Below are 19233 nucleotides of genomic sequence, written 5' to 3'. Positions count from 1 at the left end.
ATTATGTAGACCAGGCTTGTCTTGAACATGCAGAGTTCTGAGATTTAAAGGCCACCTGTAATATAGTTTAAAGGTAGCTTTTAGATGTTATCCTTTGTACAATGTTCAGCAGTTGCTTCAGAATGGAAACAATCACAACGCTTTTGAAACTCTTCTGTCAAGAGTGTTTGTGGGTGGGAGTAGTTAGAGAGATGGCTCAGCAGTTAAGAGCACTAGCTGCTCTTTCAGAGGACCTGAGTTCAATCCCCAGCACCCACATGGCAGCTCACCATTGTTTAACTTCAGTTCCAAGGGATTCAGCATGCTGCACAATGTGGCAAAACATGATTAGGAATAAAATGAAAGTAAACCTTTAAAAAAAAAATGTCTGGTAGGGGCTGGAGAGATGGTGCATCAGTTAAGAGCACAGGCTGCTTTTGCAGAGGACTGGGTCCCCATTGTCTATAACTCCAGTTCTGGGGGATCCAACATCCCTTTCTGACTTCTGTGGGCACCAGGCACACATGTGGTCCACATACAAACATGCAAGTAAAATGCTGATGCACGCCTTTAATTTAGCACTTTGGAGGCAGAGGCAGACGGACTTCTATGAATTTAAGGCCAGTCAGGACTACATAATGAGATCCTGTCTCAAAAACGAAATTAAAACAAACAAAACACTGAATCACATAAAATAGAGTATTTGTTAAAAATCAATAAAATTTTTTCTTGAATTTAGAGACAAAAGCCACATAGAAATGGTGGTACTTTTGGGGAAGTCACAGGTCTGCGCAGTGATCTTACAACCAATGTCAATTTCCCACAGAATACTCCAATACCTGGCACTTACCACATAAAGACTTTTATTGAAGAGTCCCTGTTAAATCCAGTGAAAGCAACCTACAATTTTAAAAACGAAGGGAGGAAAAAGATACCTCTTGTGCAGAGAAATGATCCAATCCCAACCGACCTCCCTCAGTACAAGCCTCCCGACTTCCTGGAGCTGTTGAAGAAGCAGATGGCCTCCTACTCATTCAAAGACCAGCCCCGGCCCAACCCCAGCACACTAGTTGACAAAGATGAGGTAAGGTGCTACTATCAGATGGTGTTCCGTGAGAAAAGTTCTCGAAGTGTACACTGGGGGAAAGGGTGCTCTAGACGCAGAGAATAAACCCTACCCCCAAGGAAAACCCCTCGGATATCTCATTCCCTATAGAACAAGGCAGAAAATGGCTCAGCAGTCTCTGAACATGGGCTGTTCTTCCGGAGCACCCGAGTTCGGTTCCCAGCACCCATGTCAAGCAGCTCATAGCTGTCTGTAACTACAGTTCCAGGGACTCCAATGCCACTGGCCTCCTCAGGAATCTGTATATCTACATACCCCCTCCTCCCCACCCCACACACATAATTTAAAAACAGTAAAACCAAAGACATGTAGATATGGAACAGGACTTCATGGCTTGCAAATATGTCCAGTGAGATCTTTCCTGTGAGGTCTTAACCCAAGCAAAGGCGCGTCCTGGCAGGCCACCTCACTTGGGGACCCTGAAAATCGGGCCCCTTGAAGCAGCTGATGTGGTGGCTCCTCCTAAATGCAAGGTGCTGCCTCTTGAGGATCAGCCTCCTCAGAGAGTAAGCACAGCTTTTAAAACTCTTTCTTGGCTGGGGTGGAGCTCAGGGGCGGAGCCTGTGCTCAGCGCTCCCAGAGCCCCAGGCTTGCTTGAGCACCAGGACAGACAAGAAAAGTTTCTATTTTCTTCCAGAGATGAGTGAGTCTGTAGTCATGGAGGGTCCAGTTTCACTCTCAGCCCCACCAGTTCACTGATGGCCCTGATAAGGGAGCACTGCTGTGCTTTTGGGACTAGGCTGTGCCAGGGGGAAATGCTTCTGGCCGAGAATACTTCAGTAACAAGACCAGACACAATGCTCAAGGGCTGAGATAAAGGAGTGCAACAGGGACCAAGGCAGAGCTCAGGGTAGGCTGGATGGAAAGTGTCCAGTTAAGTAGGGTTTAGCTCATCCTTGATTGGTAAACGTGGTTTCTTATATGACTTTTTTGAGACAGGGTTTCTCTGTGTAGTTTTGGCTGTCCTGGAACTCCCTCTGTAGACCAGGCTGGCCTCTACAGAGATCCACCTGCCTCTGCCTCCACCACCCAAGTGCTGGGATTGAAGTGTGCACTGCCATCCGCCCAGCATGAGTTTGTTTTAAAAAAATTATAATTGTGTGTCTGTGTGTGGGTATGTGAGTGTGATTAGAGGCTTGAGGAGCTGGTTCCCTGGGAGCTGGAGTTACAGGCAGTTGTGAGCTGACTGACATGGGTACTAGGAACTGAGCTCAGGTACTCTTCAAGTGTCCTTAACCACTGAGCTGTCCCTCAAACCCTGTCATGTGGCTCAAGGCTTACTACAGGCTTCCTCGGACTCTGTTAGCTAAGAACCTTGAAGAAGACGGCTGGAGATGTTTCTGTTTCCCCTGCAAGAAAACCACTGTAGCTGGGCGGTGGAGCTGCACACTTTTAATCATAGCTCTTGGGAGGCAGAGACAGAGGCAGAGAGGCAGAGGCAGGCTGATCTCTATAAATTTGAAGCCAGCCCGGTTTACAGAGAGAGTTCCAGGACAGCCAGAACTGTATAGAGAAACCTTGTCTTGAAAACAAACAAACAAACAAACAAAAAAGAACTGAGTAACTCATCCAGGACACAGTAAAACTGAAGAACTCTTTCTTTCTTTCCTCTCTTCCTCCCTTCTTTCTTTCCTTCGTCCCTCCCTCCCTTCTACCCTTTCTTTCTTCCTTTCTTTCTTTCTTTCTTTCTTTCTTTCTTTCTTTCTTTCTTTCTTTCTTTCTTTTATAAAAAGGGGTTCTCTGTGTAGCCGTGGCTGTCCTGGAACTAGCTTTGTAGATCAGGCTGGCTTCAAACTCAGAGATCTGCCTGCCTCTGCCTCCTAAGTGCTGGGATTAAAGGCATGTGCCACCACTACCTGGCTCAAGGCAGCACTTTTTTTTTTTTTAAAGATTTTATTTATTTATTATGTACAAGGCAACATTTTTAACTGAGTGTTTTGACTATAAGTGCAGCCCTCTTTCTCGTCTACCATGGACTCTACCCACAGTGAGGAGGCAGGCAAGGTTTAGATAGCTGGACTCAGAGGATGCGCTTCCAGGCTTTTGCATGGCCTTTTTGAAGGGATGTGTGCTCTCTTCAAGGGATATTACTTGGACCTTCAGTCATTCTCAATTCTCTGTCTTAACGGAAAGAAGCTACCAACCCTCCTCAAGATGCATGGCTGATGGTTGAGCACAAGAGGTATATGGGTACAGTGGTGCATACCTGTAATTCCACACTGAGGCCAAGGCAGGAGAATCTCAAGTTTCATGACAGCTTGGGCTGCATAACACTCTGTCTTCTAATTAAATCCTGCAGAGTATTCTAATTAAATCCTGCGGCGTGCGGCGAATGCCCTTGATGCTAGGCAGAAGCAGGCAGATCTTTGAGGCCAGCCTGGTCTACATAGAGTGTTCCAGGAAAGCCAGGACGGCATGGAGAGTCCCTGTCTCAAAACAAAACAAAACAAACAAAACTCCTTTGTCTTCAAAAACAAAAATAAGCAAGGAAGAGTTGTGATTGCAAACTTTCACCCAGATATACACACACGTGCAACATGGAGTTGCTCAAACTTCACCCAGCTGTGCTGCCGACAGAACAGACTGGAAGGTTTCTTGGGTAAACCTGACTCTGTTTGCTTCAGTGAACAAATACAAAATCTGGGTTATACTTGGATTTACGGCTTGCTATCAGGTAACCAAGCTACAGGTGAAATCCTCCTGGCCACCTAACTCATTTTCTGTCATTTACTTGCACCTGCTTCCTGAGGACCAGCCAAAGGCTCACCATGGAAAAACCACACAGAACATTGTGCCGGGCACAACTAAAAACTTTAATTAAAAGACTCACAGCTTTAGCTTACCCAGAGGGCTGGACAAGCCTTCTGCAAACACGGTCTTCCTGTTTCTTTATTGTCTTTCCTCCCACAAAGGATTAAGTTCCAGAAGCTGGGAGTTCAATGTTTTCCCCTGTGAAGGTATCTGAGAATACACTCAGAAGGGAAACAGCAGGAAGACATGCCCTCTCCTCGCCTGTACAATTCTAATTCTGATGTTTCAATAGCCAACCTCAGTGAATAATTTGGATCAGGGCATTTGTTAAAATAGTATAGCATTCTCAGTTTTAATAGAGTATAGCTCCTCATAAAAGCGTGCTCTCTGTCCCTAGCCTGTTTTTCCCTGTGTTGCATGCAGTTAGCCGCTGGCCCACAGTCCCTCGCCTTATTTCTGAAAGAATTTGGCTTCCTTTACCCCTGTCCCTCCCTGCCACCCCCACAGTGATTCCAGTCCCCACAGAGACGACCTGTCAACAGCTGGCTTCTTGGTTTCTTCATCTCTCCTCTATCTCAGCCACTCACTTAGTCTTGTTTGTTTTTCAAGAGTCATAATTTCAACCCTCCATAGTGCCATGTCATTAGGTGGCTTCTCTGGCCAGCATGTAGCAGCCCTGCCCCCATTCCACCTGGACTCACCAAGTTTTCCACTTTTTACTGCTCTCATCCCTCTCGTGTTTGTCACAATGCCCTTTCCCCAAGTCCACCCAAGTCCACTGTCATCATCTCTCACTTGTTTGGCAAAGCCACACCTTGGTTCAGCCTAACTGTATGTCTGGTAGCTGTGTCCATGTTCTTTTTTTTTTTTTTTAATATGTATTTACTTTTATTTTTATGTGCATTGCTGTTTTGTCTACATTACATCTTTGAATCCCCTGAAACCAGAATTATAGAGAATTGTAAGTTGCCCTGAAACAGGAACTATAGACAGTTGTGAGCTGCGCTGTAGGTGCTGGGAATTGAACCTGGGTCCTCTGGAAGTGCAGTCAGGGCTCTTAACCTCTGAGCCCTGTCTCCAGCCCCTGTGCTAATGATCTTAAGGGACTATCTCATCTTAAGGCCTTCACGGCCGGCCACAGAGCAGCAAACAGGCTTCTTAGTTTGCTTGCATTCTCACCCCTGTGTGGCCCTAGCTCTCATCCTTTCTCTGACACTTCTTTCCAGCCCTCAGTCTTGGTTTTTCTTCTCAGCCTCTCCTCGCCGTTTCTGCTCCCCTGTCCCAGCCTGTTCCTCTTGGAGTGCCCAGGAATTCGCGCTCTTCCCTGTCTGCCCTGTCCCCCTGGACAGTGTGCTCAGTCAGTCTCCAGGCAGTAAACACCACTTATTTGTCAGTGATTGCCAGAATTCATGTCTCCAGCCTAGATGGCTCCTTGAGTCCCGCTGCCTTCTTGATCTCGTATACTTGGATGGTGAATGTAAGGTTTCTCAACCCCAGTACTCCTGATGTTTTGGGTAAGTCTTCACGCTGCAGGGCTGTTCTGCAGTTGTCACTGGCCTCTACACATTAGATGTCATTAATACTCTTTCCTCCCCGTTTTAATAGCCAAAACCATCACTAAACATTGCCAAGTGTCCCTGGTGGACAGCAGTGCTCTGGCTCCTGACCCTGGGTAACGGCATTGTGATGTGTGTGGCCTCTAGACACTTTTTCTCAGGGTTAACAGGCCTGTTGGGAGCGGAGTTGCTTGCTCAATATCTTCCTTAGCAAATTCATTCTGGACCCATAGGAATGCTCCTGCCATCCCTTTCCACAGCCCTGCTGCTGTGTTTCGAGGCTCCACTGGATTGCTTTTCCAGTTCTCCTGGTCTTTTGGTGGCGCTCCTCGATTTTTCTGTGACTATATGTTGCTCCTTGCTCTGCACAATGTAGTTTTGTGAACTCCCCGAGGCCTGGACCGTTTCCTTCTAGAGAAGAGTCACCTTTTCCTTCATGACTTGGAGGCAGCTGTTGGGCTGGCCCCTGCTGAGAGGCCACCGCTTTGGCGATGGCTTACTCTTATAATGCAGACCTTGATGGGATGCAATGCCAGGAGCTAGCCCAGGGTTATATTCCCTCAAGGGCAAGGGCTCTTTCCCTTTCTGATTCTGCTTGACATCCTGCAGTCCATTAGCACTGGGGTTAGGTGGGAGGGGCTGACTCTCAGGAGCTACCCTTTTGGGGTCTCAGATGCATATGGGTGGGGTTCCTCTAGACTAGCCTATTATTGGCTGGCCCAAGCTTTGGCCTCTAGGTTCTTCTGGGGGTTCTGCAGTTCCCTCAAACCTACCTGAACGCTTATGCTTGGTTTAGTCTTTATCAGCAAGCATCACCAGGCTAACACTGGCCTTTCATCTCCCTGGTTTCTCACCCTCCTTTGGTTTGGAGTCTTATCCCTATTACCTGGTCAGTGGTGTCATGTTTGTGGGTGTTTAAATGCTTTCATTGTCTTTAACATTTTATCCTCCCTTTTTAATTGCCTGTATTAAGAAAGTTCATATGAATAGCCTCACCTGTCACTGGCAGGAACCAGGGCTTTCCAGGATCTTTCCTGTATTATTTTTAATTCTCCACATGTCATTTTTCTTAACTGCAGACAAATCCGATATGCAGACATATCCTTCACACTCAGCCGTCCCCTGCTTTGCCACAATGGAGTTGGTGAGGGTGGCCCAGGCAGAATTCTAACTCTATCCCTCTGTCCCATGGCAGGACAGTGCTGTGCTGCCAGCCTGCCTGCAGAATAGGTGTGTCTTACATTTTAAATGCTCCCTTCATATTTCAAACAGAGATCTGAATTCTGAGACTTAAATCTAAGCGTCAGAGCAAACACAGGCATTGGAGCTTGAAATAAACATGATGAGGGCATTCGAGACAGCCTCAGGTCAGCTCCCCACCAGGAAGAATGTGGTTCCACAATACCTAGACAACGCAAGGACCCCGAGAATGTGATGGCACTGTCCAGCCTGCAACCAGCCACGGAGCAGTGAACAAACCTGTCACCTGAAAGAAGGTGACTAATGCTGTAAAGATGCACAGCCTCTAGAAAATGCTGGCCACTCTGTCTTCACAACTGCCTTTGAGGGTGAGAACGGCCATGTTCTCTTACCATGCAATGGAAACAGACATTCTGGTTTTCAAATGGGCAGAGGACAGGAGCTAGCGGCTCACGGCAAGATGTACCACTGACTGAAAGGCAAAGTGACACTGGCTTCAGCTAGTAATTCATCACAAAGGAGTAGTGACAATAAGGCAGTTTGACCTGATGATCACAAACTATATGGGCACATTAATAACATGAAGAACAGTTGGAGACTTATTTTGTAAGGCAATCTGGCAACCTAGAAATATTTTTTTCAATAAAAGTCTTTTATGGTCCCCAAAGACACTCCAAATAGTACTTATACTTCAGGATCTTGTTTCTGGATGTGGGTAACTTAGGTCTTACTCATCAGCCTGCCGAATTGTTCCCTTTTCAAACACACAGATGCCACCCAAAAACTTTCTGATGGCCTTCTTTTTAACTGGTGAGGCTTGCTGAATCAAAGCTGCTGACTTTGAAACAAATTCATTATCATTTTCCTTCAAGAGTTAATTTACCCTTCTGGGCTTGAGAGACAGAACAAGCAGCATCAGACCTCATCCGAACCCCCAAAATTTCAACTCGCAACCAAAGACCCATTCTCCTGAATAAGGACATTGATGGGGAGCATCCTCAGATGTCATCTTGTACCAGAATCCCAGGGTAACATCCTTGTTCAGATTTCTGCTACCCTACCCAGAGCATCTTCTTTTTCTTACAAAGGAGACTCAGCTCTTCAACAACTGATCGAAGTCCCTCCGAACGATCTCTCTGGAGCCCTTCAAAACATCTGTGAGCCCCTTCCGAGTGATGTTGACATTTTCTGAAACGCTAACCATCTGATAGCCGCTAATGGTCTTCATTCTCACAGCAGATGGGACAAAGAGCAGCGAGTAGAAATACTTCAAATACAAGCAGCCTTAACCGTGGTGACACCAAGCTAGATTGTCTAGACAGCACGTTCCCTTTAGTGAGGCCCACAGTCTCACTAAATCACCGAGTGCTTATATAACACGGCAGCCCTGTTTGCTTTCCCTTTAATTAGAGGACTGTCATAAATACTAGATCCTCATGCATCCATGCAGCAGCACACTGCTAGGCCCCCTACTAAACACAGCGAGGCACTGATGTGAATGAATTTTACAGCCTGACCCATTTGTGGAAATGACAATCAACACTCATGTCAAGTTTACTTTCCCCTTTTTCCTTGAGAAGTGCATATTCATGGTGGCTCCCATTTGGGGAGTGGGCCTGGGGGAGGGGCGGCAAAGAGGCTTAGTCTTGCCTTTCCGAAGAGCTTGAGTTGTTTCCAATGTGAGTCATGCATTTTCTCAGTTGTGCTCATTAGTAAAGGAAAAAAAAAAAAAAATCCCAACTAACACTTGTTTTCCTCTCCGGTGCTCTCTTTCTTTCTATGCTCCAGCATAAGGATTCTCCATTTTACTTCCCAGCCCTGCAATGAGTCTATGAAAATCACAGTTAAACAAACGAAGTTGAAAGCAGCCTGTAGCATCTGTGTTGATTAGTGTTTGTATTGCCCATGAGAAGCTCAGGTAATGGACAAGGACATGAATCAGGTGATGTGCCACAGGCTGGAACTTGACTAAGTGGATGATACCTGGTGAGGAGGGGAGGGTCCAGCCATCACAAGAGCTCAAGAACTGACATCCTGAGTCAGGTCCCTGGGTTCCATGGCTGGGAAGAGAACTGATGCCTAAAAGTTGTCCGTTCACCTCTACACACGTGCACTGGTATGTACACACCAGCCACACATACACACACTCACACACACACACACACACACACACACATACCACACTTTCTCACAATACACTCATGTACAGACACATACATACACACACACTCACACACACTAAACAGAATTTTTTTAAAAAAAGAAAGAAAAGTAGATGAAGAACACCTGTGGACATGGCCACAGGAACTCTCTCTGAGCCTGGGGATATTTTAACAACATCCTCCAAAACTGAAAAGCAAAGAGAACAAAGGTTGAAAAGCTCCAGAGTGTCTGAACACTAAAAATGTGTGGAATGAACATGAGGGGAAGTAAAATGAAGGGAATGAAGGGAAGAACCAAAAAAAAAAAAAAAAAAAAAAAAAGAGACGTTTCTCAGACAGTATTAGGCACCAAGCAAAAACATTGAGAGAAACCAGAGATGATGAAGCATCCAAGCTAAGTCCTCCAGCCAGCTCCTCTGCAGACACCCTGCCAGCAAGGAGAGACCAGAACGGAGAAACTTAGACCAACAAAAACTGAGGAAAAGTATCACTAGCAGACTGTGCACAAAGCATTTAGAAAAAGTGTCTGGGGCCCAGGGAGATGTTTCATTTGCTAGTGTGCTTCTACTCAAGCAGGATGACCTGAGTTTGGACCCCAGGCACCATGCTTAGGGGTGAGGAACAAACTTCACTTCTGTAACTCAGTTCTGGAAGGCAGACACAATGAGCATCCTTGCAGTTCAAATGCCAGCCAGCCTAGCCAATCAGTGAGCCATAGAGTCAGTGGGAGAGCCTGTCTCAAAAAAAAAAAAAAAAAAAAAAGGAGCCACTGAGGAGTCACATGATGTTGACCTCTGGTATTCTCTCTCTCTCTCTCACACACACACCCCACACACCCCACATTCCACACACTGTCACATTTAAAAAGAAGCTTGTTTAAAAAAAAAAAAAAAAACTACAGTGCTAGAGGTCAGAAACTTGAGTCTACTTTAAGAAAGGAAAAGCCTTTGAAGAAGGACTAAGTCAAGGTCCAAGTTTTAATTGTATTGTTTTAGTTTTTGTCTATTTTGTCTGCTGACTAGGTTTTACTTATTGAGATACAGTCTTGCTATGTAACCCAGGCTGACCTTAAACTCATGACTCCCACGCATTTGCCTCCTGAGCGCTGGGGTTGTAAGTGTGTGCTATCACACCTGGTTCCTCTTCTAATTTATTTATTTTGTTTGATAGACAGAGTTTCTCTGTGTAGCCCTGGATGTTCTGGAACTCACTGGCCTCAAACTCAGAGATCTGCCTGCCTTTGTATCTGGTTGTGCATATTTATAACATGTATAAATTATGTATGTGGTGCGGGTATAAGCGCAGTCAATAATAATGACACAAGGTACAGGAGGGAGGAATTTTTTTTCTAGATAGACTCTATGTAGCCCCAGCTGACCTAGAACTTATCATGTAGACCAGGCTGGCCTCAAACTCACAGAGGTCTGCCTGTCTCTGCCTTCTGAGTGCTAGGATTAACGGTGTGCGCCACCATACCCAGCTTTTTTCTTATTACATTGTACTATATTACAGACGCTGGCTCTGATTGCCTGGTCCTCCTGTGTAAGCCACTACATCTGATCACAAGGTGTTTCGTTGTCTACAAGATGACATAGTGTTTGTGTTGGGATTCCTTATGGATGTACTTTGTAGATCCTAGGGCAACCACTAGGCAAAGTTAAGAACAAAGCTAAAGGTGCCAGGGTAAGGGAGGAGGGAAAACAAGAGAATGGAAAATGCTCAGAACTGAGAGGGGAGAAGAGGGAAAACTAGAAAAGGAAATGGCATTTTTCAAAACTCAATTCCACTCATGATAAAAACAAAACAAAGCAACAACAAAAACCTCACCATCAGTAGAGGTTAGGGAGATGGCTTAGCAGTTAAGAGCACTGGCTGCTTTCCCAGAGGACCCAGGGTTCAATTCCCCAGTACATACGTACATGGTGGCTCACAACTGTTACTCCAGTTCTAGGGGATGTGGTCCCCTCTTCCCACCTCCATGGGCACCAGGTATGTATATGGTAAGCAGACATCCATGTATGTAAAATATTCACACACAATAAAAACATCTAAAAAATAAAATGAACATAATATGCAAAAACCTCCTGAAATGCAATGGTAAGAAAGCAGCTGAGGACTGTGAGATGGTCCAATGGGTAGAGGCACATGCCACCATGACCCCTGGAAGTTGTTCTCTGAGCTGCATACTCACATGGCGGCCCACCACAGCTTCTCGGGAATCACACACACACACACACACACACACACAATTAAAAAAAAAAGGTGAATAGAAACTATTCAATTAAAAACAAAAATGGGCCAGATACTTTAGCAGACATAAAGAAGATATGCAGGTGGCAAACAAATTTGTATGTCATCAGGAAAATGACAGTCAAAATATTAACCCTACTGTGTGATCCCACTGCCCACCAAAGCCAGAACACAGGCACTGCCAGTAGGAACATCAGGAACTCCGGTCCATAGGAGCACACAGCCTTGGAGCCATGTTACTTGTGATATGTTGCTCGTACAAATAAAGCCCGTCTGGGGGGCGGGAGGAGAGAGTCAGAGAATGGAGCTTCCCATAGCTAACCATAGAGGTTTGGAGGTCTGTACAGACAGACAGGAAGTGAGGTAGCTGGGCAGAAACAGAATATAAGGAAATCACTCTCCTTGTCTGCTGAGATGCAGTAAGGTGTGGCGGTGGTTTACTCCTTCTCTCTGATCTCTTAGCGTTTTCCTATATATTCGACTCTGGGTTTTTATTACTTAGATCAATTAAGAACTCCATTTACAGTTAGAAGACAAATTTTCAGATATTTACATCCCTTACCATGTGATTCAGCCATTTCATGCCTTGTTACCTACAGAATTTGAAATCACATGCACACACACACACACACACACACACACACACTCAACGCTTATAGCTTTGCTCATAATTGTCAAGACTTAGAAGTGGCAAGGATGTCCTTCAGTAGATAACAAAGGTGTACTGTGGTACATCCAGATGACGGAATATCATTTGAAGCGTTACTCTAATTACTCTTAATCAATAAAAACCAGGTAAAACCCCAGAACATCAGAGAAGTGGGAGGAGCCGCCAGTTGCTTCCTACTTGTCTTGATGGGGTGGAGACAGGATCTCACTTTTTTGGATAGCAAAGAAACCAGTAGGAAGAACTGGCGGCTGTTCCTGCTTCTCTGACCTGGGTTTTTAACCCGATATCTGACTCCCAGGTTTCTACTGACTAGGATTAATTAGATTAGTGCTTCAATCATTCTCAGCTCTAAAAAGTTTTTAAGCCACAGAAAGACATACAAGAAGCCTAACTATGTGTTACATGAAAGAAGCCGATGTGAAAAGATCACACACGCCATGAGTCTGATTATATAATCATCAGTCTTGTCAACTGAATGCCAGCACTTTTTATTTCATTATTTATTACTTTAAGACAATCTTGTGTGGCCCACACTGGTCTCAAATTTGCCGTGTGGCCTTTAAGTTGTCTCCTGAGTGGTGGAGCGGCAGGCCTGTGGAGCCTCATCGGGTTTGTGCTGTGCTGGGGATCGAACCCAGGGCTCTGGGCCTGCTCAACCAGCACTCTACCCCCTGAGCTGCAAGCCCTACTCTGTAAGCTTTAGTTATCAGTTTGCCCACTCTTAGTGTTAGCATCTCAGCCTTGGGTCCTTTTGCTTAATTCCAGACAGAAACCAGGAAGAGGCCAGAACCCTTGCAGAAGAGGCTTTACTAGGGCCTATGCTCCTGCCTGGTTGATGCAAGCGTAGAGCTCTCCAACTGGTTCTTGAGGACGAGGAAACAAAGCTTTGCACACAAGACGGCAAGCAGGCACGGGACACTGTACAGGACCCCAGGATTTCTCACACAGCGCGTTTGTTCTTCAGCCCAGGCCAATGTTGATCTTGCACTTGACATTACTGTCCTGGCCTGTGCATTGTTTTGTTTGCCTGTGACTAGCTCCCAAAAGATGGCACGAGAGGCAATATCTGTGACTGCCAGGACTTAGGAGGAAAAGAGGGGTGAACAGGCAAGACACAGAAGATTTTAGGGCAGGAAAATTCTCTGTGTTGTCTATAATGGTGTGTGTGTGTGTGTGTGTGTGTGTATGTGTGTGTAAATCACTGTACATTTGTCCAAATTCACAGAATGTACAATGCCAAGAGTGAACCCTAATGCCATCATGAACCTTTGGTGCACAAAATATCTGATAAAAGTTCGGCAGCCTAAACAAGTATATTGCTCTGGTGGGCAATGTTGCTAGCAGGAATTCCTGCACCTATGTAAGGGCAAGGGAACCATGGGAAACCGTTGACCCCACCTCAATTTTATTGCGAACCAAAAATAAATAAATAAAGTCTATAAACAAGGTTTTAAACTTATATAAAGTGAGGGGCAGGCATAGTGGCACATGCCTTTAATCTCAGCTCTGATGGGGGTGGGGGGTGGCAGAGGCAAGTGGATGGCTGTGAGTTCAAGGCCAGCCTTGTCTGCATATCAAGTCCCAGGACAGCCAAAGTTTCACAGGAAGCTCCTGTGGCTTCAATGCATTGGCATCACTGCTTCACCAGTGAGGTGGTGGCCACGACAATCCTGTCTCAAACAAACAAACACCATACATATATATGAAAAGCAAATACACGTTGACTGCCTTGAAGCTCCACTTTTGAAAGGGAACCTTTCCGGGCAGTAGGGAATACATGGAGGAAATGCGTGGATACACAAAGGTTCTGACGACAATGTGGCTAGCTAATGAGCAGTATTAATCTACCATTGTGTCTGTCCCTTCTATGCAGTCACTCCAGCTTTGCCCAGGACAGTACGAGTTACTCCCTGCTCCTGTTTCCAAGAGTTCTTCCAGGTAACTATAAGCCCCTTGAATTAATTTGGAGCTCACACAGACCTCATTATGTACCAATCTCGGTGACTTTTAAACCTTACCAGGCACTTCATGTCCAGATTAGTGTCTTAAAGTATTTAGTGGGAGATGAGCAATAAATTAACAACAATCTTCATTTAACAACAACAAAAACAGATTTAGAAAACTGTTTTTTAATTTTTCTTTCTTTTTTTTTACATATAGGAGCTTCGTATTTCGTTCGGCGGTTCAAAGGTTCCCACCAAACTATTTCACACCTGTAAGTAAAATGGACTTGATGATTGCCGCTAATGTACCATCATTTTGCTCACACAATAGTAAGCTGTGAATGAATGATTAAGGCAGGTATACAAGTTATACATGCTAGCTACAGTCTACATATCTGTGACAAGATACCTGCCCAAAACAACTTAGGGGAGGGAAGGGCTTTATTTTGGCCCATATTTCAGAAGCTTTAGCGCATCATGGTGGAGAGGGTGTGGCAGAGTTTTTAGTGGCAAAAGCACGCAACGCTGGCTTGTCCACATCGCGGTCACATTCACAAAATGCAGTGCCAAGTGCAAACCCTGATGTCATTATGGACCTTGGGTGCAGAAAAAGCAGGCCAGAACCAGAAAGGGGTACACACTTTAAAGGTCTTCTCCTAGGGACCTGCTTTGGCCAGCCAGGCCTTGCCTCCTAAACGTTCCACAGCCTCCTAAAATAGTGGCCCAAGTTGGGGACTGGGCATCTAATACACGAGCCTGTGAGGGACATTGACTTTCGAGCCACATTATTCTGGAGCTGGACCCTCGAGACTCATGGCCATCTCAGAATGCAAAATGAATTTAGTCTAACTTCACCCTGCCCTGACCCCGTGGACCCCGTGACCTCAGCAATCTCAACACTGTTCACAGTCTTTTCCGATGCTTGAGGCAAATTCTCGGCTGTGAGGTCCAGTGAGATAAAAATACAAGTTATGTATTCTCAATATTCAATGGCACAGAATAAAGAGTCCTACTCCAAGGGGATGAACAGGAACACAAAAGGGAAAAATCAGACAAAAGCAAGACCCAAGCAGAACAAACATACCGGGCACGTACGTAATGGAAGCCCCTGGGCTCTCATAGGCTAGAGTTCTCATTTATATAGCTTTGACATTTGCAGCCTATGTGGCCTTACTGCAGTTTTCCTTGGCAGACATTCCATGCTCATGGCATCTCCAGCACCCTGGGGTCTCTGTTACAGCTTAGGCTTCACTTCCAGAGCTTTCTGCCCAGCCCTGTCAGGGGCTACCTCTAGGGAGCACAACTTTGCTACACAATGCCTGGCCATCCGGGTTTTTTCTCTGGAACCTTGGTGCAAGCCTTGCTGATCCATCACTTTTGCAGTCTGTATGCTCACAAAACCAGAGCCATGTGGATAACAATAAGCTTTTCTACCAGCCCTAGAGGAACTACTGTTGCCCTGGCCTCCAAGTGCCTGTGTGGATAAATCTATGGGCAAAACACTCAGAAAAAGTAAACTTGGCACCCCATTTCCAGGAAGGCACTCTGACTCTGTTTAAACTGAAAGTCTTTTGACTGTGTTTCTAGTTTTGCATCCTGACTCTTTCAATAACTGAGGACCTGTCCTCGGGGCATCTTTCCTATTGTCCCAATGCGAAGTGCGTGACCTCTCCCAAGTGTCTCCAATCTCTCTGACTTCTGTTGCTTTGTCTGTAGCACTTGCTTTGCCTACAACTTCAACTGTATTCACACTTCTTTTTTCATCAAACTGCACGTTTTCAAAATCCCTCTGCTCTCTCTTATTGTAAATCTAGCAAAAACCAGTAAGCGGCAACCATGTCATAGCCTGGCTGCTGTTGTTTGGAAATTTCCTCTTCCAAATTAATTAGTTCATTTCTTTTTTCATTTGGTCTCACTTCAGTTTTTCAGGACATGGTCAATTTTTAAAATATTAATTTTCATTTTGTCAAAATGTAACACAAATGTCGGATTCCTGACATATTCTTGTTTCTCCCTGAAATCTGCCTACCATCTGCATGTCTCTCATGGTCTAGTGTTTGTCTCACCCAAAGGGCCCATCATGCTCTGTGCACAGATTCAAGGGCATCTGTAGCATGCATCTCCAAGTTCCCACATTGCTCTTCAGAACCAAGCCCCAAAGCCTGAGAACTGCAAGGCCAAGTTCACCTCAGCAATGATTCCAATTCTCAGGGCCGATTTTCTGGGGTGGGGGGGGTGGGGTTGTTGATTTTTATTTTTCTTTTAGTTTTTATGGAAAATATTCTTAGACATATTTTATGTATGAGTATTTTGCCTGTGTGTGTGTGTGTGTTTGTGTGAGAGAGTGTGTGTGAGCACATACCGTGTACGTGCCAGTTGCCCATAGAGGTTAGAAGAGGACACTGTATCCTCTGGGATTTGAGTGGTAGATGGTTGTAGGCTCCATGTACATACTGGGAACCAAATCCTCTAGAAGAGCAAAGGACTTGAGCCATCTCTCCAGCCCATGTTGTTTTTCCTTGAGACAGGATCTTATTATGTAGCACTGGCTGGCCTGAAACTCACTGTGTAGACCAGGTTTGGCTTGAAAAATTGCTGTGTAGACCAGGATGGCCTGAAACTCATTGTGTAGCCTTCCTTGGCTGTCCTGGAATTCTATGTAGACCAAGCTGGCCTCTAACTCAGAGATCCACCTGCCTCTGCCTCCTGACTGCTGGAACTAAAGTGTGTACCACCGAGCCAAGTACCATTTTTTCTGTATCAGCTGCTTTTCACATTGCAGTGACTAAGACAACTTAAGAGAGCCCACAGTTTCAGGGGGGTTTTAGATCATCATGACAGGGATAGTACATTCACAGAGTGGCTCCTTGGAGTGGGAGTGGGTAACGGTGAATCTCCACATGGCACAGGCCAGAAAGCGTAGAACAGGCCGAGAGTCATGAGCTAGTACAACCTGCAAAGACCTGCCCCTCTGTGATCTACTCACCAGCCAGGACCTAGCCCCTAAAGGCTCCACAGCCTCTGAAATAGTGCAACAAGCTGGGGACCAAGCACCTGGAACATGAGTCTGCAGGGGACATATTTCCAGTTCAAACGCTAACAATGTGTTTAAATAGACCCACTGGGAACTTTATTATGGATACCTCATTCATACACACACACACACACACACACACACACACACACACAGAATGTAATTTACTATATGGGACTGTAGATTTAGCTCAGTGGTACCACACTTGCCTGGCATATGAAAGGCTGAATCAATGGTACCTAAAAAAAGAAAGAAAGAAGGAAAGAATGAAAGGAAGGAAAGGAAGATTTACAATATGGTGACTTTAATAACAATGCTCTATACTGTTGGGAATCATGTATAAAATATACTGTTTTCACATAAAATGATAACTATGAGGTAATGTATTTATTAATTATCTTGTTTTTTAAACAATACTTTATTTGTATTTATTGTGTGTGTGTGTGTGTACATGAGCACATGCACTAAGTGCACAGATGTTGGGGTGTCCTTGGAGGCTAGAAGAGAGAGTCAGACCCCTGGAAGTCCTGGAAGTGTGGGTTCTAGCTGGTTGTGAGCTGACTGATGTGGGTGCTGAGAACCGAACTCAGGTCTCCTGGAAGAACAATGACAGGTATTAACTGCCGAGCCATTTCTGTAGCCATCCTAACAACGATTATACACAATGCCAGTATTACACTTATCCATGTAAAACAACCAGTCCTCTAAAAATCATTACTCTTTATGCAATTCCAGAGTATGACTGGTCATTAGACTGAGGAAAAATGATTAGATGTGATTTCCTAAAATATTTTATTCTCATTGAAAATAATACTCATGTGTCAAATGTCATTTGATGCCATCAGTCGTAACAAACAGCAGGGCTTTCTCTGTCCCTTCTGCCTTCTTTTTCCACTTCTTCGAGGGTTATCATCCTTAATTATCATAGCTATTTCTTCTGGTATATTCTTGTACAACTACTTTTTAAAACTTTAGGTGTGGTCTCTCAGTTCTCTCTGTATGCAGTATGAACTTGTAACTCTCAAGCCTCACCCCCATAGCATTTGATACATTTTGATTTTGATCCCTGTCAAGCCATATATTTCTAGGACTTTCCATATTCTTGACATCAATAACTGCTTTAATTTTATTTAGTTTGTTACTCCAGCTTCATAAAACAAAACAAACAAACAAAACCAAAACAAGAAATTCTTCCTAGAAACACTCATAGGCATCAGATACTTCATCAGTTGCTTTTATGTTTTCTCCTGTGGAGCGCCTCTCTGCCCTACCCGCAATATTCTGCTGTCCTCTTGTAGCCTAAACAAATGCTTTCTAGGCTCATGCATGGTCTTTCTGGAACATTCCTTCATTGATATCTTGGCTATGCCTTGCTGCATGCCACCACCTTGGTAGTACTCACTGGTTCCCCTCCTTCTAAACTTGAAGGCTTCACATGTTCCCAGTTCTGTAGCACCATGAACATGGGAAATAGCATAAGACACTTGACTAACATTTTTCTGCAAGTATTCTGGTATGTTTCTTTTGTGGCCCTGGTCTCTTCTCAGACACTAGTTTATCCCTTCCATCTCCTGAATAAAATCACATCACTGACTTGGAACACCCTGTCCAAAGGGAAAAGAATATGTTCAGGAAAATGTTCACAGGCAAAGAATTAGCCCGGGGCTGTGATTCATGTCTATCCTGAACACACATTCCTGGAACAGCTGTGGGTTTGGTTTAGGCCCATAAACTTGTAAGCTGCCTAGAGCAGAGTCCTTTGATCTGAGCAGTGGAAGAAGATAATGGCAGAGAGGTGTGAACGTGGTAGCACTGAATACTTTTGAAGTGTTGTGTGAATGCTTGTGAGGTGTGAATGCTTATGAAGTGCGAATGCTTGTGAGGTGTAAGCGTGGTAGCATTGAATGCTTGTGAAGTGGGAATACTTGTGAGGTGTGAATGCTTGTGAGGTGTGAGTGCTTGTGAAGTGTGAGTGTTTGTGAGGCATGAATGTTTGTGAGGCATGAATGCTTGTGAGGTGTGAATGCTTGTGAGGTGTGAATGCTTGTGAAGTGTGAATGCTTGTGAGGTGTGAATGCTTGTGAGGTGTGAGCATGCTAGCACAGAATGCGTGTGAGAACTTACTGTCAACCTTCTCACCATAAATGCAAGAACTCATGCCAGATACATTCACAGATTCTCTTTTGTTTTTTGTTTGTTTTATGTTTTATGTGACAGGGTTTCTTTGTGTAACAGCCCTAATTGTTCTAGAACTCACTCTGTAGACCAGGCTAGCCTTGAACTCACAGAGATCTACCTGCCTCTGCCACCCAGCTAAACTCACAAATGCTTATACTTAGGCCATTGTAATTTAGTTTCTTATCTGAAAAAAAAATATGTGGCTGACTTTATCATTTAGTTTAATTTTTCTAGAAATGGAAGTCATAGAACTGTGAGGGACTCACCTGAGAGTAGCTCCAGAAGCTAACTGTGCATTGGCTTCTGCCTCTTGGCACAGTATCCTGTATTGGGCATAGACTGTCTCATTCACTTCTCACCACTCGAGGAAGTAGCATTTACTTA

The 19233-nt window shown here is 44.8% G+C and overlaps 1 protein-coding gene across 1 annotated transcript in view; it reads left to right on the top strand.

Moving 5' to 3' along the window:
* Positions 1-19233, top strand: part of Stpg4 (sperm-tail PG-rich repeat containing 4) — a 46632-nt gene that overhangs the window by 3427 nt on the left and 23972 nt on the right. Inside the window, exons 3-5 of the mRNA XM_051175297.1 lie at positions 806-1063; positions 13568-13632; positions 13855-13909. Coding sequence (XP_051031254.1) covers positions 806-1063; positions 13568-13632; positions 13855-13909 — 378 coding nt within the window. The remainder of the gene's footprint in view (positions 1-805; positions 1064-13567; positions 13633-13854; positions 13910-19233) is intronic.

Source organism: Phodopus roborovskii, unplaced genomic scaffold, assembly GCF_943737965.1.
Source record: "Phodopus roborovskii unplaced genomic scaffold, PHOROB, whole genome shotgun sequence".
NCBI classification, from domain to species: domain Eukaryota; kingdom Metazoa; phylum Chordata; class Mammalia; order Rodentia; family Cricetidae; genus Phodopus; species Phodopus roborovskii.
The sequence above is the reverse complement of the archived record's forward strand: the minus strand, read 5'-3'. Positions and strand labels throughout refer to the sequence as shown.